Source organism: Leuciscus leuciscus (genome assembly GCF_965113295.1).
Source record: "Leuciscus leuciscus genome assembly, chromosome: 10".
Classification (NCBI taxonomy): Eukaryota; Metazoa; Chordata; class Actinopteri; order Cypriniformes; family Leuciscidae; genus Leuciscus; species Leuciscus leuciscus.
In genome coordinates, this window is record NC_138734.1 from 10,594,263 (window position 1) to 10,616,208 (window position 21,946).

Below are 21,946 nucleotides of genomic sequence, written 5' to 3' on the forward strand. Positions count from 1 at the left end.
TTTTTTTATATGTCCCAACAAATATTCTATAAAGAAATAAACTGAGCACAAAATAAAAATAATTCTGAGCACAAACAAAAATTCAAGATACTACTGATAGCCGTCATCCAGAGGATCTTTAGAGACTCTGACATTGGTCAGGCTTGATGAGTTAAGAAATCAAAGCAAAACAATGTTAAAATATGTAATTCAGAGTACATTCTTGTGCTCCTTTGGTGACTGGCTACGTTTAAATGGTGCATATACCAAAATATGATTTTCACATTTACAGAATGTCTGATCTTGTCTGACTGTCGAGATCAGACAAGAAAGATGTCAAATTTTCAGCATTATCAGCCTGTGAAATGGGTCCATAGTTTGATTAATGGCAATAATAATATAATAATATTAGAATATAATTATTTATGTATGACATAATTGTATATTATTATTACACCCAGTCAAGTAAAAAGGGAGTCAAAAGTAAAAAAAAATAAACAAAAACAATACATAGGCTACCAGTGATTCACTTTGCAAAGTTTTATTTATTAGTATTTAATACTAATATTAAAGTTTGTGTGTTTTTCAATTGATTTTGCGTAGAGTGGAATTATATCTTAAAAGTCCTTTTAGGTCAGACAAAGTCTACCAACCTTAAACGCAAACCGTAGCAGATTTGTACTGCTTTCCAACCTACCCGCACAGTGGCTGTTTCAAAACCTAGTGAGCGGTACATCTTGTTAGTAATTTAGGGTATGGTAAGTCCCTACAACGCCAAAATATGCTCTCTCAGTAGACAACTAAGTTTTAAAACACAACTAACTGGGTTTCTTCCGAGGGCCCCGTCCATCTGCTTTGTCGCTGTCCTCCACTAGGGCTTCCGTTTGTTTTGACTACATGATGTTGCCTGTGTTAGTTGATTCACACAAATCCCGGTCTGGCGTCGCGACCAATCGCGCTGAGCCGGTGACGCTTTGGAGGGACGTCCATCCGTGAGCCTGCATTCATAAACGGATGTGATAAGTGTTGAATGTACTGTACAGAGACGAAACTTGGACCATGGCGGAAGAAGACGATACGAAAATCCGGATTTTGCAGAGCCTCAGAGGAAAGATATGTAAGTGCGACACGCTGCGAGTTTGATGTGTGTGTGGAAGAGTGTGTTTAGATGGCTTTGAGAGAGAAAGAAAAGGATCGGCACGGGGGAAAGAGGGGCGCGGTAGGAGCAACACACACACACACACACACTCACACTCAGAGATACTGGATGGGGCTCTGAGAATCCAGCGCTGTTTGCCACATTTTACGCACAGTTTGTATATGTAACTTAGCGGTATTTTATGTTTAAATAATGTTTACATCTTCCGTGACAGATATAGCTAAAAAGAAATGCCCATTATCTGTGAGTTAGCCGTGGTGCTAACATGCTCCATAGCCTGGTTCCCCCTCACAACCGCCGTTTTTATTCACTAAAATGTTAGTACCGAAGTGAAATCTTGTTCTTTATCTACCCGTTTTAACTAAACCCGTCTTTATGTCACCGGAGTTGGCGGTTGTTTGATTCATTCTTACCCGGATTGAGGTTGTGAAATAGACGGTGGAATCTTCGCCGAAATTTGACAAATTCTGAGCTGGACGGAAGTTGTTGCATCGCTTTAAATACGCGAACACTGACATAGACAATTATAGTCATTTTATAGCAATTTTCTTCAAAACCATTTGTAAAAGCGTACAGTATATTATAAACTGTAACGTTAGCTCAATAGCCGTGAAGTGATTTCAAATGAAATAACGTTGATACACAGTACGCACTTAATTTATTGTCCACATATATTACAGTTAGTACAATAAAACTGTGGTAACTTGGTATTAGATACTGTCATCTAAAAAATTTTATAAAATGACAGAAAGCTTTTTACACTCTTGGCAGAAATCAATCACATATTAATTTATTATGACTTTACAGTTGTATCTATAGTTAGATTAACTGTTTGTTAGGGTAGGCTATTTGATATATTTACACTATAAGAAGTGTATAAGATCCTTAGAAATGACACTCTTTTGTATAATCCAGTTTATCCCTGTTGATTTAATGATAGTGACATGATACTATGGTAATGCTATTTTTGGAGTTCTGCCATGGTAATAACATAGGCTATTATTCTTTGAAAGGACAATTTAAATTCAAATGTTCATGAGTATCATCATCATGATCACTACGGTATATGTCGGAGTACAGTGTAAAAATGGTTTTGTCATTGTCAAGTAATAACTTCTAATTACATCTAATAATATTTAAATGAACTGATTGAAAATTCAACTGCATGTTTTTAAAGTGTACTGTTATATTACCCTTTGATACCATTATTGTAAAATGGTTAGTCATGTAATAACATTTGAATTCTATTTAAAAGCATTTAAATTAACTGATTGGAAAATTGGAAAGCCAACAGCATATTTTTAAAGTGTACCTACTTACCTTATGATACATTTGTTATAAAATGGTACTTTTGGCACATGGTACTTTTTTGTAAGGGATAGTACAGCTGTCACTATCGGCAAATGAAAGATCGCCGTGTCTGAAATAAAATGGTCCCTGAGATTTTTACATGTCAGGTGTGTTTTGAATAGACTGAGCTGATTTAAATTTAAGTTCATCTTAAAGAGAGATTTTCTTTATGCTGTCAGAATGATTGGTGCTTATGTTTTTACTGTCTCCCACCCCTCACCCACCAAAAAAAAAAAGAAAAATTGAACTGAAACCTTCTGTGTTGCAAGTGACTTCGTGGTAAATCATCGCTCACTGGAAGCCTCATATCCAAATGATATTGCATAATTCATGTGAAGTATAGAGTATAAAAAGAAAAACGTACAATATAATGTAATTAAAAAAAGATGTCCTGTGGTACGAGTTGAACATTTTATTTTTTAACAAACTTCTGTTAAAAAGTTTTATTTCCATTTATACCCCAGATATAAGTTGTTTAGTACCTTAAATAGTAGTCTTAATAGATTTTTCAGCATTATGTCTTTCAGCGATGTCTTTCACACAATCATACGCATTCACACACCGTTTTAAAAATGGCCATTAAGGGCTATACATATGTATATATTTTTTATATATTTTTAAGCCATTTTTAAAACGGTGTGTGAATGCGTATGATTGTGTGAAAGACATCGCTTTTATCTTTCCACCTGGATGAGGGTAGGCTTTTCTGATTACAGTAACCACCCAGTAACCTGCGTTTGTCACTGTACTGAAACAGCTGTCTTCAATGGGGGTGTTTTTAGTAGTTGGGACTTTTAGGGCATTTGGGAAACTTGAAAGTTCCAACCTCTGGTCAATTCCGATAATGTGTTGAGTAAAGTGCTAAAAACGATAATAGCAATATTAGTGACGTGGATGTAGTTTCAAATTTCAGACATGTACAGTACTCAACATTTGAAGTGGATCAAAAAAGTTCATCAAAGTTGTCCTTAGACAAAGAACGGGTATTGTACAAAATTAATGTATAACTTTGATGAATGGTTTTGATCCACTTCAAATGTTGACTACTGCATGTAAAATCATACAATTTTGTTTCATATGATCTGACAGAAATTTGAAAAATAGTTGTAGTTGTCATGTTTAAGTGCATTAAAGTTACAGATACCTTCAAAACTAATTGGGAAAGTCTTTAGGGAAATTACAGAATACTGGTCAATAATTTCTCTCTTGTTCATAAATACTTTGGAAAGAAATCAGGTACTGTTTATTTGTAAATAATCTAATCTGAATTTCCTATAATTTAAAACATGACATGCTTTAAAAAAATAATATATATATATATATATATTTAGGATAATACTCTGGTTGCTTAAAAATGCCAGAGCCTTCCGAAGAACTGTTTTGTAAATTACACACAACTGAAGTCTTTGGTCAAACCACTTCCCACTCAGAGTTTTATTTGCCCTGACTGAAAAGATGAGGTTCAGGATAAATCAGGGAGATACCGACTGAATGACACACTGTAAACAAACACATGTCCCATCCATGTGTTATCAGATCAAATTGTCCAGAACACACGTGACACTGACAATTGATCAGTTTCTAACGGTTTTAGTTTTAGTGCAGTTAGTCTGTGTGTCCTATATTAACACACTGGGCTAAATATATGGTGTGGTTTGCTCCACTCCTATTTTTATGAAAGGATAAGGGCATTCATTTGTCGTCTTGTTTTGTAGTTGGTTGACAACAACTGTTATGTCTTTGTTTAATAATGGCTACTGCCCATTGGTCTGTGAGGTGAATGAATGCAGCTCAATGGCTTTTTCATTCACAAAAGCACATCACTGTTTCAGAATGACTGTTATGAGTTTTTTGTACGTAGGCCACGGTGTGCTGTGCGTCACACTGCAGTGATGGCTTTGTCCACGTAAGTGTCCTAATCGGGAGGTATGTCAACACCAAGCATAACCAAAAAATTGGGTTACGGCCTTGACAAACAAAAATAAACCATTCTGTGCGTGTAGCATTTATTATTATTATTTTTTAGTTAATTCCTGCAATAATATTAATCTGCTAAAGTAACTGAAGTCCCTTAGCTTAACAGAAAGTCAGCTATTAATTCAGATTTAAGCCACAATATGCCCGTGGACATGGTCAAAATATATTACTAACAAATATACCAAGACCAAGTGTTAAGTTCAGGTTCCACAGAGAAATGAGCATATAAAGATTTGAATAGCTTCCCTGTAAAGTCATAGTTGATTTACACAGTAAGAAAAAGAAAATCCTTAGAAAAACAGATAATGTCCTGAAGAAAATTACCAGTACCTCTTCTGTTAAGTTTACGTTTTTTACTTCAACTCTAAAATACAACATAATGCAATTCATCATTTACAATACAGGTAAAACACGTGGAAAATCAATACAGATAATTCCTTCATATTAACAGTACATTGGGCCCTATTTTTAGGGATTGTTCTTATATTAAGAGTGTAATCTAGAATTCTAGAGAACTCCGCTATTTTAACCAGTGTAACGGCCCGTGTCACTGCGTCGCCTGTCAATGACGTCATATCCGCGTTATCCTAGATTTCCGTAGAAACCATGGAAACACCAAAGACGCTTTAATATATTATGTGTTTTATTAGACAGGTGAGGAACGGTTTGGATACTCTTATCGACAGAAAACAAATCATTGTTATATAGTTCAACACAGTCTTACTGTTTGATTCTTGGTTTCTTGATTTACCGTGAGTAACATGTTTATACCATGCCTCAGAGGCAACACTATTTTGTCATGTGGCTAACATAGCAAAATAAGAAAGTGCTTTATTTGTAGAAACAATAATACAGCATTTTCTCTGCCATTCAATAGGTTATATTTTAAAATGAATTGCATGCCATTTAGCAACATAAGTCATCCAGCTTTTGTTAGTATATTATAATATCGATCTAGGTTACTGCAGTGTCTCATACCAGCCACTGAGCGAATGCAGAGCAACGTTGTAACATAAATTTCAACACACTCAAAAACGTATTTTTAGTATGATGGTTTGGAGCAAATAAACAGCGCTTTGTTACCCCACAATTTTAATTAGTCAAATAAAGTGACCTGTGTGAGTAGTAACTCAGCACTTGCGGCTGTTCAAATAAAATAATGTGAATTTAAGTGACTCACAAAGTTTAAGTTCGGGGAAGAAGGAGGTGAACGTGATTGTAACTTTAATCAAAATATGCATAAACAATGACTGTCCCAGGCTCTCGGCCCCGCCCTGCTTCATACCACAGTAACGTTAATAAAACTTTAAAACATTACCTCACCCATGAACATAATTTCTGCCCGAGTCCCGTGCTTTCCATCGGCTGTGGAGGCGAATACGAGAACTCCCATGATTCCACACTCCTTCACAGCGTCATCATGCTTGAAGCTACACCTTTGTTATTGTTTAGAAAAATCGACCTCTCGCGGCAAAACTTACATACTGTGCCTTTAATAGAATATGTCATGACACTAAAACCACTCAGAACACCTTAGCAGCATGCTAAAATACTCTCACAACATCTTAGAAATATGCAAAAATCAACTCATAATAACACATTTGCAACATCCAACTTACCTTACAAACATGCTAAAATGACAACAACAAAAAAAACCTTAGCAACTCAATCAAATTCCCAGAACGCATGAGAAACATGCTAAAAAAAAACCTTCAGAAACCTTAGCAATATTTTTAAAATTCTCAATGCTACCTTAGCGTTGGTAAACTTTTTTTGTGATGTTGAGCCATGAATCTTTCCATTGTAAAGTGTAATTGGTATCCTCATGGACTAAGAGACTTTTTTTGCTCACTCTGATGTTATCTTTTTCTTTTCTTTCCCCCTCTTTTTGCACACAAACGGCCACATTTACATGTGGTCACCAGCACCGGCTATCGACAGGTGTGCGTGCACATATACAAACAGCAGGAGGAAATGTTTTCATGTTGTGATGTGTTGGAGAACTGTGAAGCATTCAGTAGTAAACTAATAACAGCAAACAAAGAGGAACTGAACTAAGGGCTGGCTCTATGAGGACCATCTTACAACACACTCTTGCGACTTTATACTGGCCACATTGTTCCTGTGTCAACCAATTCCGACGCTCTTATTAGACATTTCAGTACTTGATAGACAAACCTGATAGGCTATAATATTTAAACCACCATGCGACCTTTTGTTTTTTAGTATTGGTTATGTTTTTTCCTTCTTTGTTATCCTACATTCATGAAATGATTCTATTGAAAAAAGTTGTCTTTCTCTTTTAGAGGAAATTGACTGGAAATATTGCTGACTCATCTTGTACTCATGGGTGTGTCCAAATTTTACTCCAATAAAAAGGCTGATACTCTCTAGCAAGAGCATATAGCAAATTGTCATGATTTTGAACAAGCTCTTTGATATGTCTCGCCCCAAAAGTCTTTTCAACTGTGCTCGTCGAGTGGTTTCATGGGGTCTTTAAACGTAGCAAACGAGCTGAGGTTGGTGTTTAAAACTTGTGGCTCACTCATTGACTCATAACCTTCTGACCGCTTACTTCATTCACTCTCAAACCTCATCCTTTTCTTGCGCCTTCATACTTCTTTCACAATAACTATTTTTTGTTACAAATAGTTTTGAGCAACACATAAAAAACTATCCATAGAATCATACCAGTAAGCAGAAGTATTACTTTCACACATTACACACACACACACACACACACACACACGTAAATAGCATAAACATAAACACAATTTCTCCGGCAACTTTATTAGGACCAGGTACACCTGTTCAACTGCTTGTTAACGCAAACATCTAATCAGCCAATCACATGGCAGCAACTCAATGCATTTAGGCATTTAGACATGGTCAAAAGGATCTGCTGAAGTTCAAACTGAGCATCAGAATGGGGAAGAAACATGATTTAAGTAACTTTAAACATGGCATGGTTGTTGGCGCCAGACGGGCTGGTCTGAGTATTTCAGAAACTGCTGATCTATTGGGATTTTCACGCACAACCATCTCTAGGGTTTACAGAGACTGGTCCGAAAAAGAGAAATATCCAGTGAGTTGCAGTTCTGTGGGTGAAAATGCATTGTTGATGCCAGAGGTCAGAGGAGAATGGCAAGACTGGTTTGAGCTCATAGAAAGCCAACAGTAACTCAAACAACTAACCGAGGTCTGCAGAAGAACATATCTGAACGCACAACATGTTGAAGCAGAAGAGCTACAGCAGCAGAAGACACACCGGTGTCTCATACTTTCAGATGTCACAGGGGTTGAGGGAAGGACACTAGGGTTATGTTTAGAACACTCATGGTATGCGGTATGTATTCTGTGCAGAGAATGTCAGGTTTTTTTGAATGCATGAGAAACCATCCATAATGTCCAGCTACATTTGCCAAAATGTGCAGTGTAACACAATGCATGTATTAGTATCCCACAATGCAGTGCACTCAACTTGACCTTCCATTCCTAGTGTAAACGCATGATTTGTGTTGATTTTTATTTTATTTTGCGAGAAGTAAGAGACCACAGAGTAACACAACACATGAAACTAGCACAGCTACTGGCTTTGTCTATTGGAAATCGGTTACTTTGGGCAAATATCAGTTATATAGAATATCAGACATTTTTTTTTAAATGTTTGAACGCTGAATGTCAAAATTGACCAATCAGAAACAAGTATTCAAGCTGTGTAACAAACCAATTTATTTCTGAGATGGGCACCTAATGTTTATAGTTAAATAACGCATGCTCTTAAAAGATAGTCAGTATGCTGTCAAACTGTAGACTAGGACTCAGTTCCAAACACAGCCTGTGTTTAGTTCTAAAGTTAGCTCTTCTGCCTTTTCAGTGTTTTCTAAGGTACTTTTTTCTAAGGACGTTGCAAAGTTAAATTATTATGAGCCTGTCTAAATTAGCGTCAAAAATGGGGTCAAAAACTAACCAACTCTGTGTTTCCCCTTCCGGCCTATCCAGTGGGTCTATGTTCAGCTCTCTGAAAGCAGTTGGGGATGGTGTCACAGCGGGTCTCTGGGGCTTGGCTGTGAGTGATTCAGGGCAGGAGGGCTTAGCTCAGAGCTCAAGAGTCGCTTAAGTTTTTACAGTCAGTGGCACTGGGATTAGACATTAATAGTTCTTTAAAGAGCTGAAGCAGATTGACGCTGTCACCTCACACAACCTTAGCAGTGTGCAGTGCTTACACGGCTAACACTAAACGCTCTCTGCTTTCACCACTAAACCCAGTTTAATGAAGTGATGGAATCCTCTTCAAGAGTGAATGTGATATTAACAAATTGTTGCAATGTCACTCACGGGACTGTTTGCTAAAAATATGAATGAATATAGATTTAAACTATTTCTGTCAGTTGCCATCAGAGTATTTCTGCCTAAAATGAACCCTAATGGGTGCTATCAAGTTGTTGTGAATAAAGGCTCAGTAATATCAAATTCTGATTAAGTAATAATGTGGTGTTTGTTGTTGTTGTTGTTGTTGTTGTTGGTTAAATCAGCAGTTTAGCTTTTCTTGTAGGCCTGCGTTCTGTGGCCATTTGTGTTGTGGTTTTATTTTTTGTCTGGTCATTCTTTCTTTTTTGTTTAGTTTTTTCTTGTGTTTGGTGTTTATTTGTCTAGTCTTCTTTTGTTTTTGTATACATAACAAAAACTCGGATACAATTGTGACTAGTGAAAATGGATGGTTCTGTTTGTTGTTGTTGTTGTTATTGTTTTGGTTTTTATTTTTTGTATCCAAAAGTACTCCAAAACTGATGGTTATGTTTTGGTTTGCGTGTGTGTGTGTGTTTGTGGTCTTGTCTTGCTTTGTACACAGTTGTAACAATAGCAAAACCGATGCCGATGTGTAGATAAAATGCAAATGGAATCAGTAGATGTTTTCCCCTTTTTTCTACATTGATTTTGAAGTGCAATTCTGATCAATTGAATACCATAAAATGTAGTAGAATATGACACTCTTATTTTCAGCTGAAAGAAATCTCAAGATTAGGCAAAATATGTAATCCTGCAACAAGAGCCTAAGGATGTGTTGAACACTAATGATGGGTGTGGACAGTAAATGATGACCATCCAATTCTGTGGAAAAATTCAGTTCTGCATTACTTAGCTGGTCTGAGTTTTTTTTTTTTTTTTTTTGCCCAAATAATTTCACAGATGAGTATGAGTATGGTTGCATTTTTTTACACCATTTTTGTGCTTGTTTGTTTATGTCTGTGAATGTGTGCGAGTACACGGCGTGTGTGTCTTTGCATGTAGGGAACTCCAGAGTTTAGTGTCTGCATGTGTGTAAAGCGCCTGTGTATCTTGTTTGTTCAGGCCTCACGGTTGTGGTTTGTGTTCACTTCCGTTGCTAAGCATACAGTGCTACACATGTTGGCTTCTCTTCATCACACCTGTGTGTATGTGTGTGAGAAGAGAGGGTTAACTCTAGGGCATTGGCTGCTATCACGGCTCCCTGCGGCAGTGTGCTGTCGGGAGTTTAGTTTCCTCTGAGTCTTTATCTGTGTCGACTGTGAGCATCATTATGAGCTGCTCTGCTCTGTTGTATTTGCTGTTGTTTTCTGAATGGTTCCGGGGGAAGAGGTGTGTGTGTGTGTGTGTGTGTGTGTGTGTGTGTGTGTGTGTGTGCGTGCGTGCGTGTGTGTGTGCGTGTGCGCGTGTGTGCCGGAAACCGAGACTCTGTAATAGCTAAAGGTGTATGTTGCAGACTTCGTGCATTCAGTCTCTGCTCCCTAATGAGAATATATGCATCTCTTGTAAGGTGAATTTTAAAGGGTTATCAACACATTATGAAGTCATATTTCAGCCCAAAAGAAGAAACTGTATTTTGCATGCTGACAATTAAGGTTATTTTTAAGACTTAAGACTTTCTTGACACTCAACATTGCCCACCGTATTCTCTTTTCACGACAAAAAAATAACTCTATCACTATAATGCATTAATGATAATCATCCTGTTTTGACAGTAGCCTATATCAGCATAAATAACATGCAGTGAAACAAAAATTATATTTATATATATATATATATATAACATTTTATTTTGCATTATGGTAATGAGAATAATATTTTGTTTTTGTATTACAGAAATTAGAATTTTTAGAGGAAATTGTTGTTTTTTGATTATTTGATATAATAATTTTACACTTAGTTTTACAAAATGATACAGGTCATAAAATAGGCTGTATTATCTTTATGTGAAATACAAATCTTAGTTTTTGGGGATGAAATATGACATGCACACCTTCTTAGAACATAAGGTTTGTCTCTACTAAATAAGAACTGCTGAATCGCATTTTATGAATGGCTTCAAAAAAAAAAAAAAAAAGAGCTATATTTTGTGGTGATTTTAGAAGAGACTTAAAACTGAAAGCTGCGAACCACAATAAAGAATCCAGAGTATCTGAAAATATAAATTTGAGAGAAAGTTATAAGGTGCTTTTCGTGTTTATGAATTGTTCTTGCGTTCTCTAGCTGGTCATCCTGGTTTGATGTGGTATGGATCCGTTATGGCCACGTCGTCCCTCTGACACCAATATGTGTGGTTGTGTATGTGTGTGTTTTTGAATTTGATCTTTTGAATCAGCGCTCTCCTGGAAGCCCCAGTGCATGCTGGGAGGAAGTTAATGCTTCTCGTCTGTAACCACATCTTAGATGAGCTCCATGTACAGCGGCCACATCCGCCTCAAGCCTCTGCACCACCACAGCGCTCCTGCCAGTGTGTGCGCGCGATAGTGTGTATTAGTGGCCGTACATCGCCGACCCTACAACTGACAAACCTCTATATTCAAACGCAATGTTTAGATGTACCAAAAATAATTTGATGTTATTTTCTAATGATCTAACGCAGAATGACCTTAGGCAGATTTACATCTCTGGGAAAACTGTGTCCGTAGCTCAGACAAGTGCCATCTTACACACATATTATTCTCCTCTCGGCAGGTGAAGCAAAGAATCTGGGTCCGAGCTCAGGTCCGAACCGTCTCCGTGACCTCTGCACCTTCTGTACAATCAGTTTGGACCAGGAGGAAGTATACCGCACAAAAGTCTACGAGAAGAGTGTAAGGTGAGATGGTGAACGCACATAAGCACACAAACATCACATGCAAACTACGTGCTGATGTTGATGATATTTATCTTAAAAGAACAGCACTTCTCATATATGTGGTTTTCATACTGCTTCTCAAAAATGCAGGTCTACATTTTTTTTTTTTTTTTTACTCTGTTATGTACACCCGTAATTTGAACAAAAGCGGAAAGACTGCGTTTTTATGTTGTTTTATTTCATCCATCACAGACTCAGTAGTTGCTCAATATACCATATATATTACAAAAATGAACTAGATTTAAAGAAAAAGAAAATGTGATTAGGTTTTAACTGGCCAAACCTTGCCGCTAGAATGCTATACTGTAAAACTTGGTAACTCACAATTGTTACCCTAATTTTTACCTGATCTAACAATAGTTCACACAAACATTTAAATTCTGTCACCATTTACTCATCCTCATGCTGTTCCAAACTCATAAGATTTTGGTTAATCTTTGAAACACACATTAATATATTTTTAATGAAACCTGAGAGGTTTCTGTCCCCCCCATTGAAAATCTAGGTAACCAAAACTTAGAAGATTCAAAAGGGTCATAAAGGCATTGTAAAATGAATCTGCATGAATCACGCACTTTAATCCAAGTTATGTGAAGAGATAAAATCACTTTAAGTTGAGTTTTGCTGGTGTTTGGTGATTGTTAAATAATATTTTTGATTTCAATTAATTTAGATTAGCTAGCTAGCACATGATCATGTTTATGTTAAATATTTTTTTATGCAGATGTTAAAGGGATAATATTAATTCACCCCAAAAATGAAAATTCTGTCATCATTTACTTGCCCTCATGTTGCTTTCGTTTTTCTGTGGAACACAAAAGAAGATATATTGGAAAGTGTCACACAATTTTTTGCTCATACAATAAAAAAGGGAGTCTGAAGTTATTTTGGACCCCATTGACATTCATTGTATGGACATAAACAACAGTCAAACGTTCTTCAGAATATTTTCTTTTGTGTTCCAAAGGAGAAAGAAAGTCACACAGGTTTGGAACACCATGAGTATCCCTTTCAGGTATTCTGAGTGTTTTAGCAGGTTGCTGGGGTGTTCTGGGTGGTCAAAACAGTCCAATCCCAAGTCTCTGAGATAGTTTTCTATGCAAGATTTGAGACCTGAATGGTGTGGGAAATGTGTGCTGAGCTTCAATACTTTAAGTAAAATTTTTACATTACTAAAAAAAAATATATATATATAGTTTTTTGTTACCATTCACTCACTCATACATTATACTCTAAGTAGACCTTCCACTCTGCACCGGATTTGCCTTGCCTGATGGTTCATCTTGATATCACACGTACATTGTGTTTGGCGATATTACGTTGTGTACATTTTCGTTTGCAAAAGCGTCTAGTCATTGAAAGAGGCACATCTTCTTTCTCACACTCTTTCTGAAGGCTTTTCCTCTCGTGGTATTTCACAACTGTTTTTTTTCCCCTCTGTTCAAAGGGCTCTGTTGGCTGTGTCTAAGGAAGGGTGTCCACCTACGCGTTCCCTCACTTTTTCTCTCTCACACTTGCTATCTAGCACTTCTTGTCTTTCGTTCACACACTCGTTTGCAGTCAGCCTCTCTCAGAGCATGAAGGTCTTTCTTCACCTCTCCTAATCTTTCTTTCTCTCATCTGGCTTATTATTAAACACTTTCTGAATTTGAGGCTGTTCATGTGTGCCGTGTCGCCACGTTTTCAGTATTTCGAGTCGAGTGCTTTACCTGTAGCAGTGTTGGGGAGGTCAGAATCTGTTCGTGTGTGAATGTATGTGGGAGCGCATGCGCTCTTGAGTGCGTGGGCTATGAGTGTGTAATTTGTGTGTGTGTGTAAGAGAGCTGGAGTGTGTGTGGGTGGATGAGCATTCTCCTCTCAAGTCTCAGCAGAGGTATTTAACTGTTGCAGTCACACAGCAAGAAGTAATTCTTTTGCATATTAAACCTTTTGGACATTTCTTTTACTCTTTAATATGACATGCAGATATTTACATCTGACACTGACCCCAAAAAGTATTTGGACACATGAGCAGAATAACCACATTTTGTAGTAACATGATCTACTATCATTGAACTTGAACAACCACAAAGGGCCACAGTTCTTTTTATTTTAATTATATCTATTATAATTGATAGTTAATTTATGTAATAATGTATCTGTTTATATAGGTTTGTTTTATAATTTAAACCCAATCTAATTGCTGTAAGATATTTTGTGTGAAGTATTGTGCACCCAAATATCTTTATTTTTATTTTTATTTTTTTAATCATTGTAATATTTGTTTGATAATTTATGTAATGCAAAGAAACTCATACATTTATTATGGTGTCACAAACTGTGTCAATGACATATAATAGGGCCCTATGAAATGCATCTTATTTTTCTTTCCAAACTCTATTTTTTCCATTTTAATGTTTCTACATTTTCAAATTTTTTTGGGGGAATCCATTTTAATGGTTAATTTCGATCAGTTAGAATTTTTTAAGTAAATTTTTGAAACATACAATTTAACAACAATTTATTAAAAGTTTCACAAAAATAAAAATATTTTTTTCAAATTCTTTTTAATAGTTTAATTAAATGTTAATAATCAAAAAGCATGTCTTCTCAACTGAATTCATAAAACTTTAACAACTAAATAATTTTATTTTATTTTTTATTTTACAATAATTGGGCCGTATGAAATGTTAGATTTGTGTGGGCGTTGTGTCTTTTTATCTTAAAGCATTAACAATTTAATTAATCTTTTAAAATGTAATCAAATGAAAAGTAAACCATTTTAAAGTCCTCCAATTCTGAAATATATATATATTTTTTTCTGCTAGCATAATCATGGCCGTGTGAATATTACACATAACTTTAGATAAGATAAACAAACAAAAATTTTTTCATTTTTTTTTCAAAATGTAATATCTTTCTCCTCCTCTAATGCAGTGTTTGTTGCAGTTTTGTGTTTGGAGTCACTGGTGTGGTTGTGATTAACGGTCTCTGTCCTTTGCTTTAGTCCGTTCTATGGCGAGGACTTCTACTTCGAAATCCCGCGGCCATTCCAATGCCTGTCCTTCTACGTGTACGCCAAGAGCATGTTCCAAATAAGGGATCTACCTGTAGGTCAGTATCTTTCGCCCTTGTTTTGTCTCATGTACAAGACTAATACACAGTGTACATGTCAACTAAAGATTGCGTATGTGTTTGTAGGTAAAGTAGCCATCAGGAAGGAAGATCTGTATAAGTACTGCGGGAAAGAGAACTGGTTTCACTTACAACCCGTGGATCCAAACTCAGAAGTTCAGGTGAGTGAGCAATTAGATGGCATTGAAGCTATTCAGCACACAAACACACCCAACAGAGCAACACATGAATACACAGCCTTACTTCCCTTCTGTGGTTTGTCTCCAACCGTGGTTTTGGGCCAATCGGGTGAGTTTATGATTACTCATTGCCTCGCTATACCCAATGAGATCAATGTATGATTAGTCAGCTCTTATATGTGGTCCAATGACTTGAAAGCAGATGAAGGCCTAACTCCACATCCTGTTTTTGTGTATGGTGTATGCACAGATCTGTTTTGTACACAAGTATGGTTCACTATTCAGCAGAACCGGGGGCAGTGGGTGTGGATTAACTGTATCAGAAACAAAAAGTGTTTATGTAAAGGAATTTGCGTTTTGTAAAAGTCTGTTTTGAAAAAGAAAAAAAGTACAATGGAGGGCAATTTCAAATAGCAGTTTGCCAACCAAGGAAATTAAACTTAGCAACCAAGATTTGCATAAGTGTTTTTTACATTTGTATGTGTATTGATAACATCGGTTTTAATTGAAATTTGGCAATATTTTGAATACTTGCAATATATTTGCGACGATTTCTCTATGTAATTAAGTGGCATTGTGAATATTGTACAATTTTAATTGGCTTTTTATTTGTTTGTTTTTAAACGGTGTCAGTTGGCTAGTTTCTTGCAACTTGCCAGATGTTTTAGTAGCGATGCTTTAAGACTGGAATACACCACATGACTTTTGCTCAGATTTTTGCCCCGATTTGCAGTCTAGAAGAGTCGACAATAGTTGCTGAAAGTGTGCACCAGTCTGCAGATTTTGGACAGTGGGAGTTGACAGACTTCGCAGAAAATCGCGTAATGTAAGATGGGCACAGACTGATTCCATCATTCCATCAAGTTGGATCATATTAAAACACGTTTGATATTTTGAGCCGATTTTAGAGCACATATCGTAATGTATGACGCGTTGCTACTGAAGCCGAAGCTGTCCTCTATCTACCAGTGTTGCAAATACAAATACAATAACAATACAAAAGTAAATTAAAGGGATAGTTCACCCAAAAATTTAAATTCTGTCATTAATTACTCCCCCTCATGTCGTTCCAAACCCATAAGACTTTCATTCATCTTCAGAACACAAATGAAGATCTTTTTGTGTTGAATGAAGAGAGATTTGACCCTCCGTTGACAGCTACAACCACCACTTTGATGCTTCAAAAAGTTCATAAAGAGATCATACAACTAATCCATTTGAATTGAGCGGTTTAGCCCAAATTTTCTGAAGATATTCGATCGCTTTATATGCTGAACAGATTTAATTTAGGCTTTTATTCACATGTAAACATTGATCAGCAAACATAAACAGAAGCTCAACTGAATTTTTGACGCGCAAGAACAAACCTCATTGGTTCTTGCAGAAGCTCAAATTACTGTATTACACACGAGAATGAACCGCCTTGGTTCTCGCACGTCAAGCGAACATGCTTGAGCTTCTGTTTACCACAACTGATGTGTGAACTGATAAATGTATATATGTGAATAAAAGCCTAAATTCAATCTGTTCATCATATAAAGCGATCGTGTCTTTTCAGAAAATTTGGACTAATCCGCTCAATTCGAATGGATTAGTTTTACGATCTCTTTATGAACTTTTTGAAGCGACAAAGTGTCAATTGCGTAGCTGTCAGTGGAGGAACTGAAAGCTCTCAGATTTCATCAAAAAGATCTTCATTTGTGTTCTAGATAAACGAAAGTCTTACAGGTTTGGAACGACATGAGGGTGAGTAATTAATGACAGAATTCTATCCTTTAAAACTACCCCTTTAACAGAACACGTGTAATAAGCCTCAATATTTGACTCATGAGCACAGATAAAACAACTGATTGCACCACTCATCTCTAACTCCCAATGTAATTTGTAGAGTCCATACAGACCGCGTCTACCCACCCATGAATGCATCCAAACGCTCTAGTCAGCACAAAGAGTCGCTACAACAATTACTGCAGTCCTCTCCTGCACATCCATGTTTGTTTCATCTGTCATGCGTCTGCTAGCAACGAGGCGCGTGTTTCTGTACTGAGTTTGTGTTCGGAACCTGTGCTGTTAGTGTATGATCCCCTGTCGTTTAGTGTGCGATGCCCGCTTTCTCTCTGTAACCATTTACAAACTCGGCAAGTGTTGCCCATTGTTTTATACATTTTTTCATTTATAAGTCGTGTAGTGTATTCCATCCTTTAGCAGTAAAAAAAAAAAAGTTTTTTATCAAACTGAGTTTTCTGTAAATCATTTCAAACTTGGTTTCAAATAATATTTTATTCATATTTACAATTAAAAGTTTCGAAACTCTGATTCAGTAATTTTTCACTCTCACAGAATTGTTTTCGGGAAGTCTGTCGTTTTTTATTATATTAAAAATATTTTTATTAAAATTACTCTATTACAGTGTATTGTTATATTGGTGCTTATAATAAAGGTTATTCACTTCAGTTTATCAGTATTTTGCATACATTTATTAAAAAACTGTGGAACAAAATATTTCAAAAAACTTGATTTCTACTGTATTGTAATTCTTGCATTATTTGTGATCTGCTGGGCAAAAATTGCAGTCTGATTGACATTTTTTACAAAAAAAACATGCTTACGGCTATTTTTGCACTCAAAAGAAACCAGATGCTAAATCAAAATGCTAAAAAATATTGATAGGCTCTTGATAACCCTAGAGTTGAAATGTTGCAGCGTTATTTTACGACAGTGGTTAAACACTGTGGTTGATGTGTCTTTAACCCTGAGGACGAGAAAAAGGTGGGTGGCAGTTACATCCGATAACGTGCAGAGCCGCCCTGAACTGGCTGAAATCACAAGAAAGACGTTCCTCCATTTCTGTTTTCAAAAAGCCCTTACGTTCTCCAAAAAACCTTAAACAACTTATGTACACAAAACAAGTTATTTCTTTCCAGTCTTTCCACATACTTATAAAACTAGCGATTAACAGATATTGTAAATGTACTGTATGTTGCAAACAGATCTCTACTTTGCAGGGATAAGTCGATTCTGTGAATAGATTTTTGCCTCTTTGCAGATTTGCACTTCATATTGCATAAAAAAAATATTTTTAAAAAGTAGTTCTATAGCATCTGTCTGCTTTGGACATCTGTTAACGTTGAGTTATTGGTGCGTTCTCGGTGTCATTTTTCAAAGGAACTTGCACAAAATATTGCGTAGGAGTATGTGGGCGTTTTTATGTCGTTTTCTTCTCTATCTTCCTCCCTCCCTGTCCTTTCCTTCCCGCCTCTCCTATGTTTGCACTCTTTCTCATTCTGACATTATCAGCTTCAACAAATTTGACTGGCTGGATAGGTGATTTCAACATATATCATATTATATCATAAACATGTCCATCATGATAAAAGTCCAGACACTAAATGTTTTTGAAGTTTATATTCAGCGCCATGGCCCTCAAAATACATTCTGTATTTCAAGTAAATATATAGAATATACGGTTTGTACAGTATAAAAATCATTGTCTATGGAGAGTCCCCACGAAGATAACGTGTGTGTGTTTTTATAGATGTTATATATGAGTTATGCTATAAATAGCTCTAATGAAGTGTAATTGCATCTGTGTTGGATATTGTGACAGAAGTCTTTCTACTTTGACAGGGGAAGGTTCATTTAGAGATGAAGCTGAATGAACTGATCACAGAGAATGGATCCGTCTGCCAGCAGCTTGTGGTTCAGTAAGTGATGCCTGTCAGTCAATGCATGTGTTTGTGTGTGTTTTAAATGTGTTTGAGCAGCACAACATGAATCGGCATTCACAACCCATTGCACAACATGAATCGGCATTCACAACCCATTGCACTTCTGTAACGTTACATACTTCAATGTGAAACAGGATATCAAGAAGTCAAGGTTTGGCTAGTCGGCAGGGCCTCTTTATCCCCTGCTGGTAGAAGTCTTTACTAGTCTTTCTCCATTGATGGCCATTCAAAAGGAACCGTGTATTTTGAATAGATTTTTTTGATGTATTCTAATGTTTTTTTTTTTTTTTTTGTAACAGCATATACTGTACAGCATATACTGTAGGCTATATCACTTATATTTCATTATATTATAGTAGATGTTTTACCAGTATCCAATATCAATATTATAAGTAGTGTCCATTGTCTGCCGTGGGTTGATGAGTTCATGAAGAAACATTCTATTCTACTTCACTATTCCTTAATCCCTTCCTATTCTAGTTTGTACTATACTGAATGATGTTAATGTAAATTAAAAGCTTAAAATTAATGAAATCTTACAAATCAATGAAAAAATAGGACGGCGGTCAAAATAAAATGTAAACTCAATCTCTGCATGCTGTGTATAACAGTGTGAACCAGAATCACTTTATTTTCATATTCGCATAATTTCCTACATTTTTGTGGACAGTGGACAAGTTTTCTTCATTTTATCATATTTGTAACGAGCCTTTCTGTAGTTTTCTGCCTAAGTAAATTCTTTCAAACATCAAACCCTCAAGAATTTAAGACATATTAGCATTGTAACTTTTAGTTTAAAAAAAGTATAATTATCAAATATAATTTTTATATTAAAGTACAAATGTTTTATTACAATAGTAATATATTTCTGTCTCTTTATCATTTGAGTTAAATAATGGTGTACACACTATACAATATGGTCTTATTTGTTAACATTAGTTAAAATGAACTAACTATGATCAATATATTATTACAGCATTTATTAACCTTTGTTAATGTTAGTTTATACAATACATTTGTTCATTTTTTGTTCATGTTAGTTTACAGTGCATTCAACTAATGTTAACGGATACAACTTTTGATTTGAAAAATGTATTGGTAAATGTAGAACATTAAGATTAATAATCGGGATGAACAATATATCGGCCACCATATCGGTATCGGCCGATATGTTCATTTTTAATGTTATCGTCATTGGCCCAATACGAATATTAGGCCGATATATTAAAGCCGATAAATAATGCATTATTTCCTTCAGCTGAGACACTTCAGATGCGCACTGGTCGCTTTTGAATTGCTTAAAATATGACTGGAATCACTTCAAAAAGGAAAATACAGTTAAGTGCAACATGCTGTCATATAGGCTGCATAAAATAATAATGAGAACAGTATAATTGTGTGCTTGGGACATGGATTTTAATGGTGAGACTTTTGTTTTTGCAATCAGGCTCTCAAAAATTATAGAAAAATTTGGATTTAGAATAGATTTATCGGCCAATATATCGGTTATCGGCTTTCAAATATAAAGAATTATCGTTTATCGGTATAAGCTACAATTTTCACATCGGTGCATCCCTGTCGCTTTAGAAGTATAGGTAACTAAATCATTTCCAAAATAATAATAATGTATTATTTCAGTTTTCTTATAAGATTAAATGTTTATCCAATTGCAGCTCATGACAAAATAATCACTTTTTTTTTTACCTAAGTGTGCAACCCTAAGTAAATAAGATGAAATATTTGATGTTTTCCTGCATGTCATGTGACCATTAACCGACATCATTGTACTTCACGTGCAGTATACGCGAAGTACGCATTCTGCGACATGTGGACACTGTGAACTATAACTTCAGTGGTGTGTCTCGTCTGGGAGGGCGAGAATACCTGTGAAGTTCATGTTCACACCACTACAGGGTTGTGTGTTTTCTTTAATGGTGTGAAAGATGGTCTGACTCAATATAGAGTTGCTGACGTGCATCTCTGTTTAATGTTGGCCATCGCTGTTCATTCACACTCTCCCACAGTGCAGGTTGACGAAAGAGGAAGCGATGCCGTGACTGCAGGAAGCCCGCACTGCGCTGTTTCTGTGGTTTTGTTTTGCCGTCACACTGCTTTTTTCTCTCTTTCATGCTCTCTCCCTCTCTATCGTTCTTTCTCACCTTCGTTCACCGCTTCACGGCTGTCACCATGACGACTACAAGTGTGAATTACTTCTTGTCTTGGATGGCAGTGCTTCTGCTTTCACCCTTCTTATCTGACACCTTCATTTATGCACGTTCTTCTTTCATCGTCTCATTCTCCCGTTCATTCATATTTTAACTTGTGACGTGGAGGAACCTCCGACAAAGTCAACATCAGCTGCTACTTTGGCATTATATATTACATTTGTTGATCATGTGCCTTGCAAATGCAAACATTTGGTTGTATGGTTGCATGTATTAAACATTGGTGACCTTTGAACCAGAATAATTTACAACAATAACTACTAATCTTATCTAGCTACCAGTAATATTGATAAGATTTGATCAGAATTTGGAGAATGACTTGTAATGGAGTGCAACAGTCGGGTTCCAAAATTAAAAACTCCATTCATTTTCTCCATTAAGGAAATAGATTTTTAACGATCACTTATAAACCTTTAAAGACAGCCTTACTTTGAGCTACAAGGTTGTTGAAGCCATCAGCCCACATTATTACAACTTAGTCTTAAAATAATCATGTTTAACATTGGAATTCGTGGTGAAAAACTACATTGCCCATGATGCTGTACAGAAAATTCCACCAATCGGAGTTGAAACAAGCAAAACGCGTCAAAAGATCTTTTTAGCCCCGCCCACTCCCACGAAGCACTGGTAATGTAATCGAGTCAGTCGATCTAAAATCTCAAAATACTTCAATATTTGAATATACATGCATATTTTACATGCCGTTTTTTGAATACTTTTTTGATACCAATCAAAGTTTGTAATGTTATGATTCACTTCATAGCTCATTGGCTTCGTTCATGGCTTATAACACTTTATCAAAGACTTTTTTGAAATCCTAATGGGAGAGACGAATGGAAAAACACTTCCGGAACCAACACCGCTGAAAAAGTGGGTCACTGTTGCACTCTAGAGTCACAAAATCAAGTGTCATGTTTTGCCCTATGTGCCTTTGTTTCCAGCAAAGTGTGTGTATGGATTAATCATGTTGTATTTTTGTACATCCTGCTGTTATTGCAAATTGCAAAAACATACAGTGTGTTTGAAATCAAATACTTCCCTACTAAATATAGTATGATCTACTGACGACGCACAAATCAAAGAACACAGACGCA

General features: G+C 36.1%; 1 protein-coding gene across 1 annotated transcript in view; it reads left to right on the plus strand.

Annotated features, from left to right (window-relative positions):
* The first annotated feature begins 994 nt into the window (after positions 1-994).
* Positions 995-21,946, plus strand: part of rasa2 (RAS p21 protein activator 2) — a 42,216-nt gene continuing 21,264 nt past the window's right edge. Inside the window, 6 exon segments of the mRNA XM_082182679.1 lie at positions 995-1,027; positions 1,030-1,096; positions 11,444-11,567; positions 14,593-14,699; positions 14,787-14,881; positions 18,527-18,603. Coding sequence (XP_082038805.1) covers positions 1,010-1,027; positions 1,030-1,096; positions 11,444-11,567; positions 14,593-14,699; positions 14,787-14,881; positions 18,527-18,603 — 488 coding nt within the window. The 5' untranslated portion in view covers positions 995-1,009.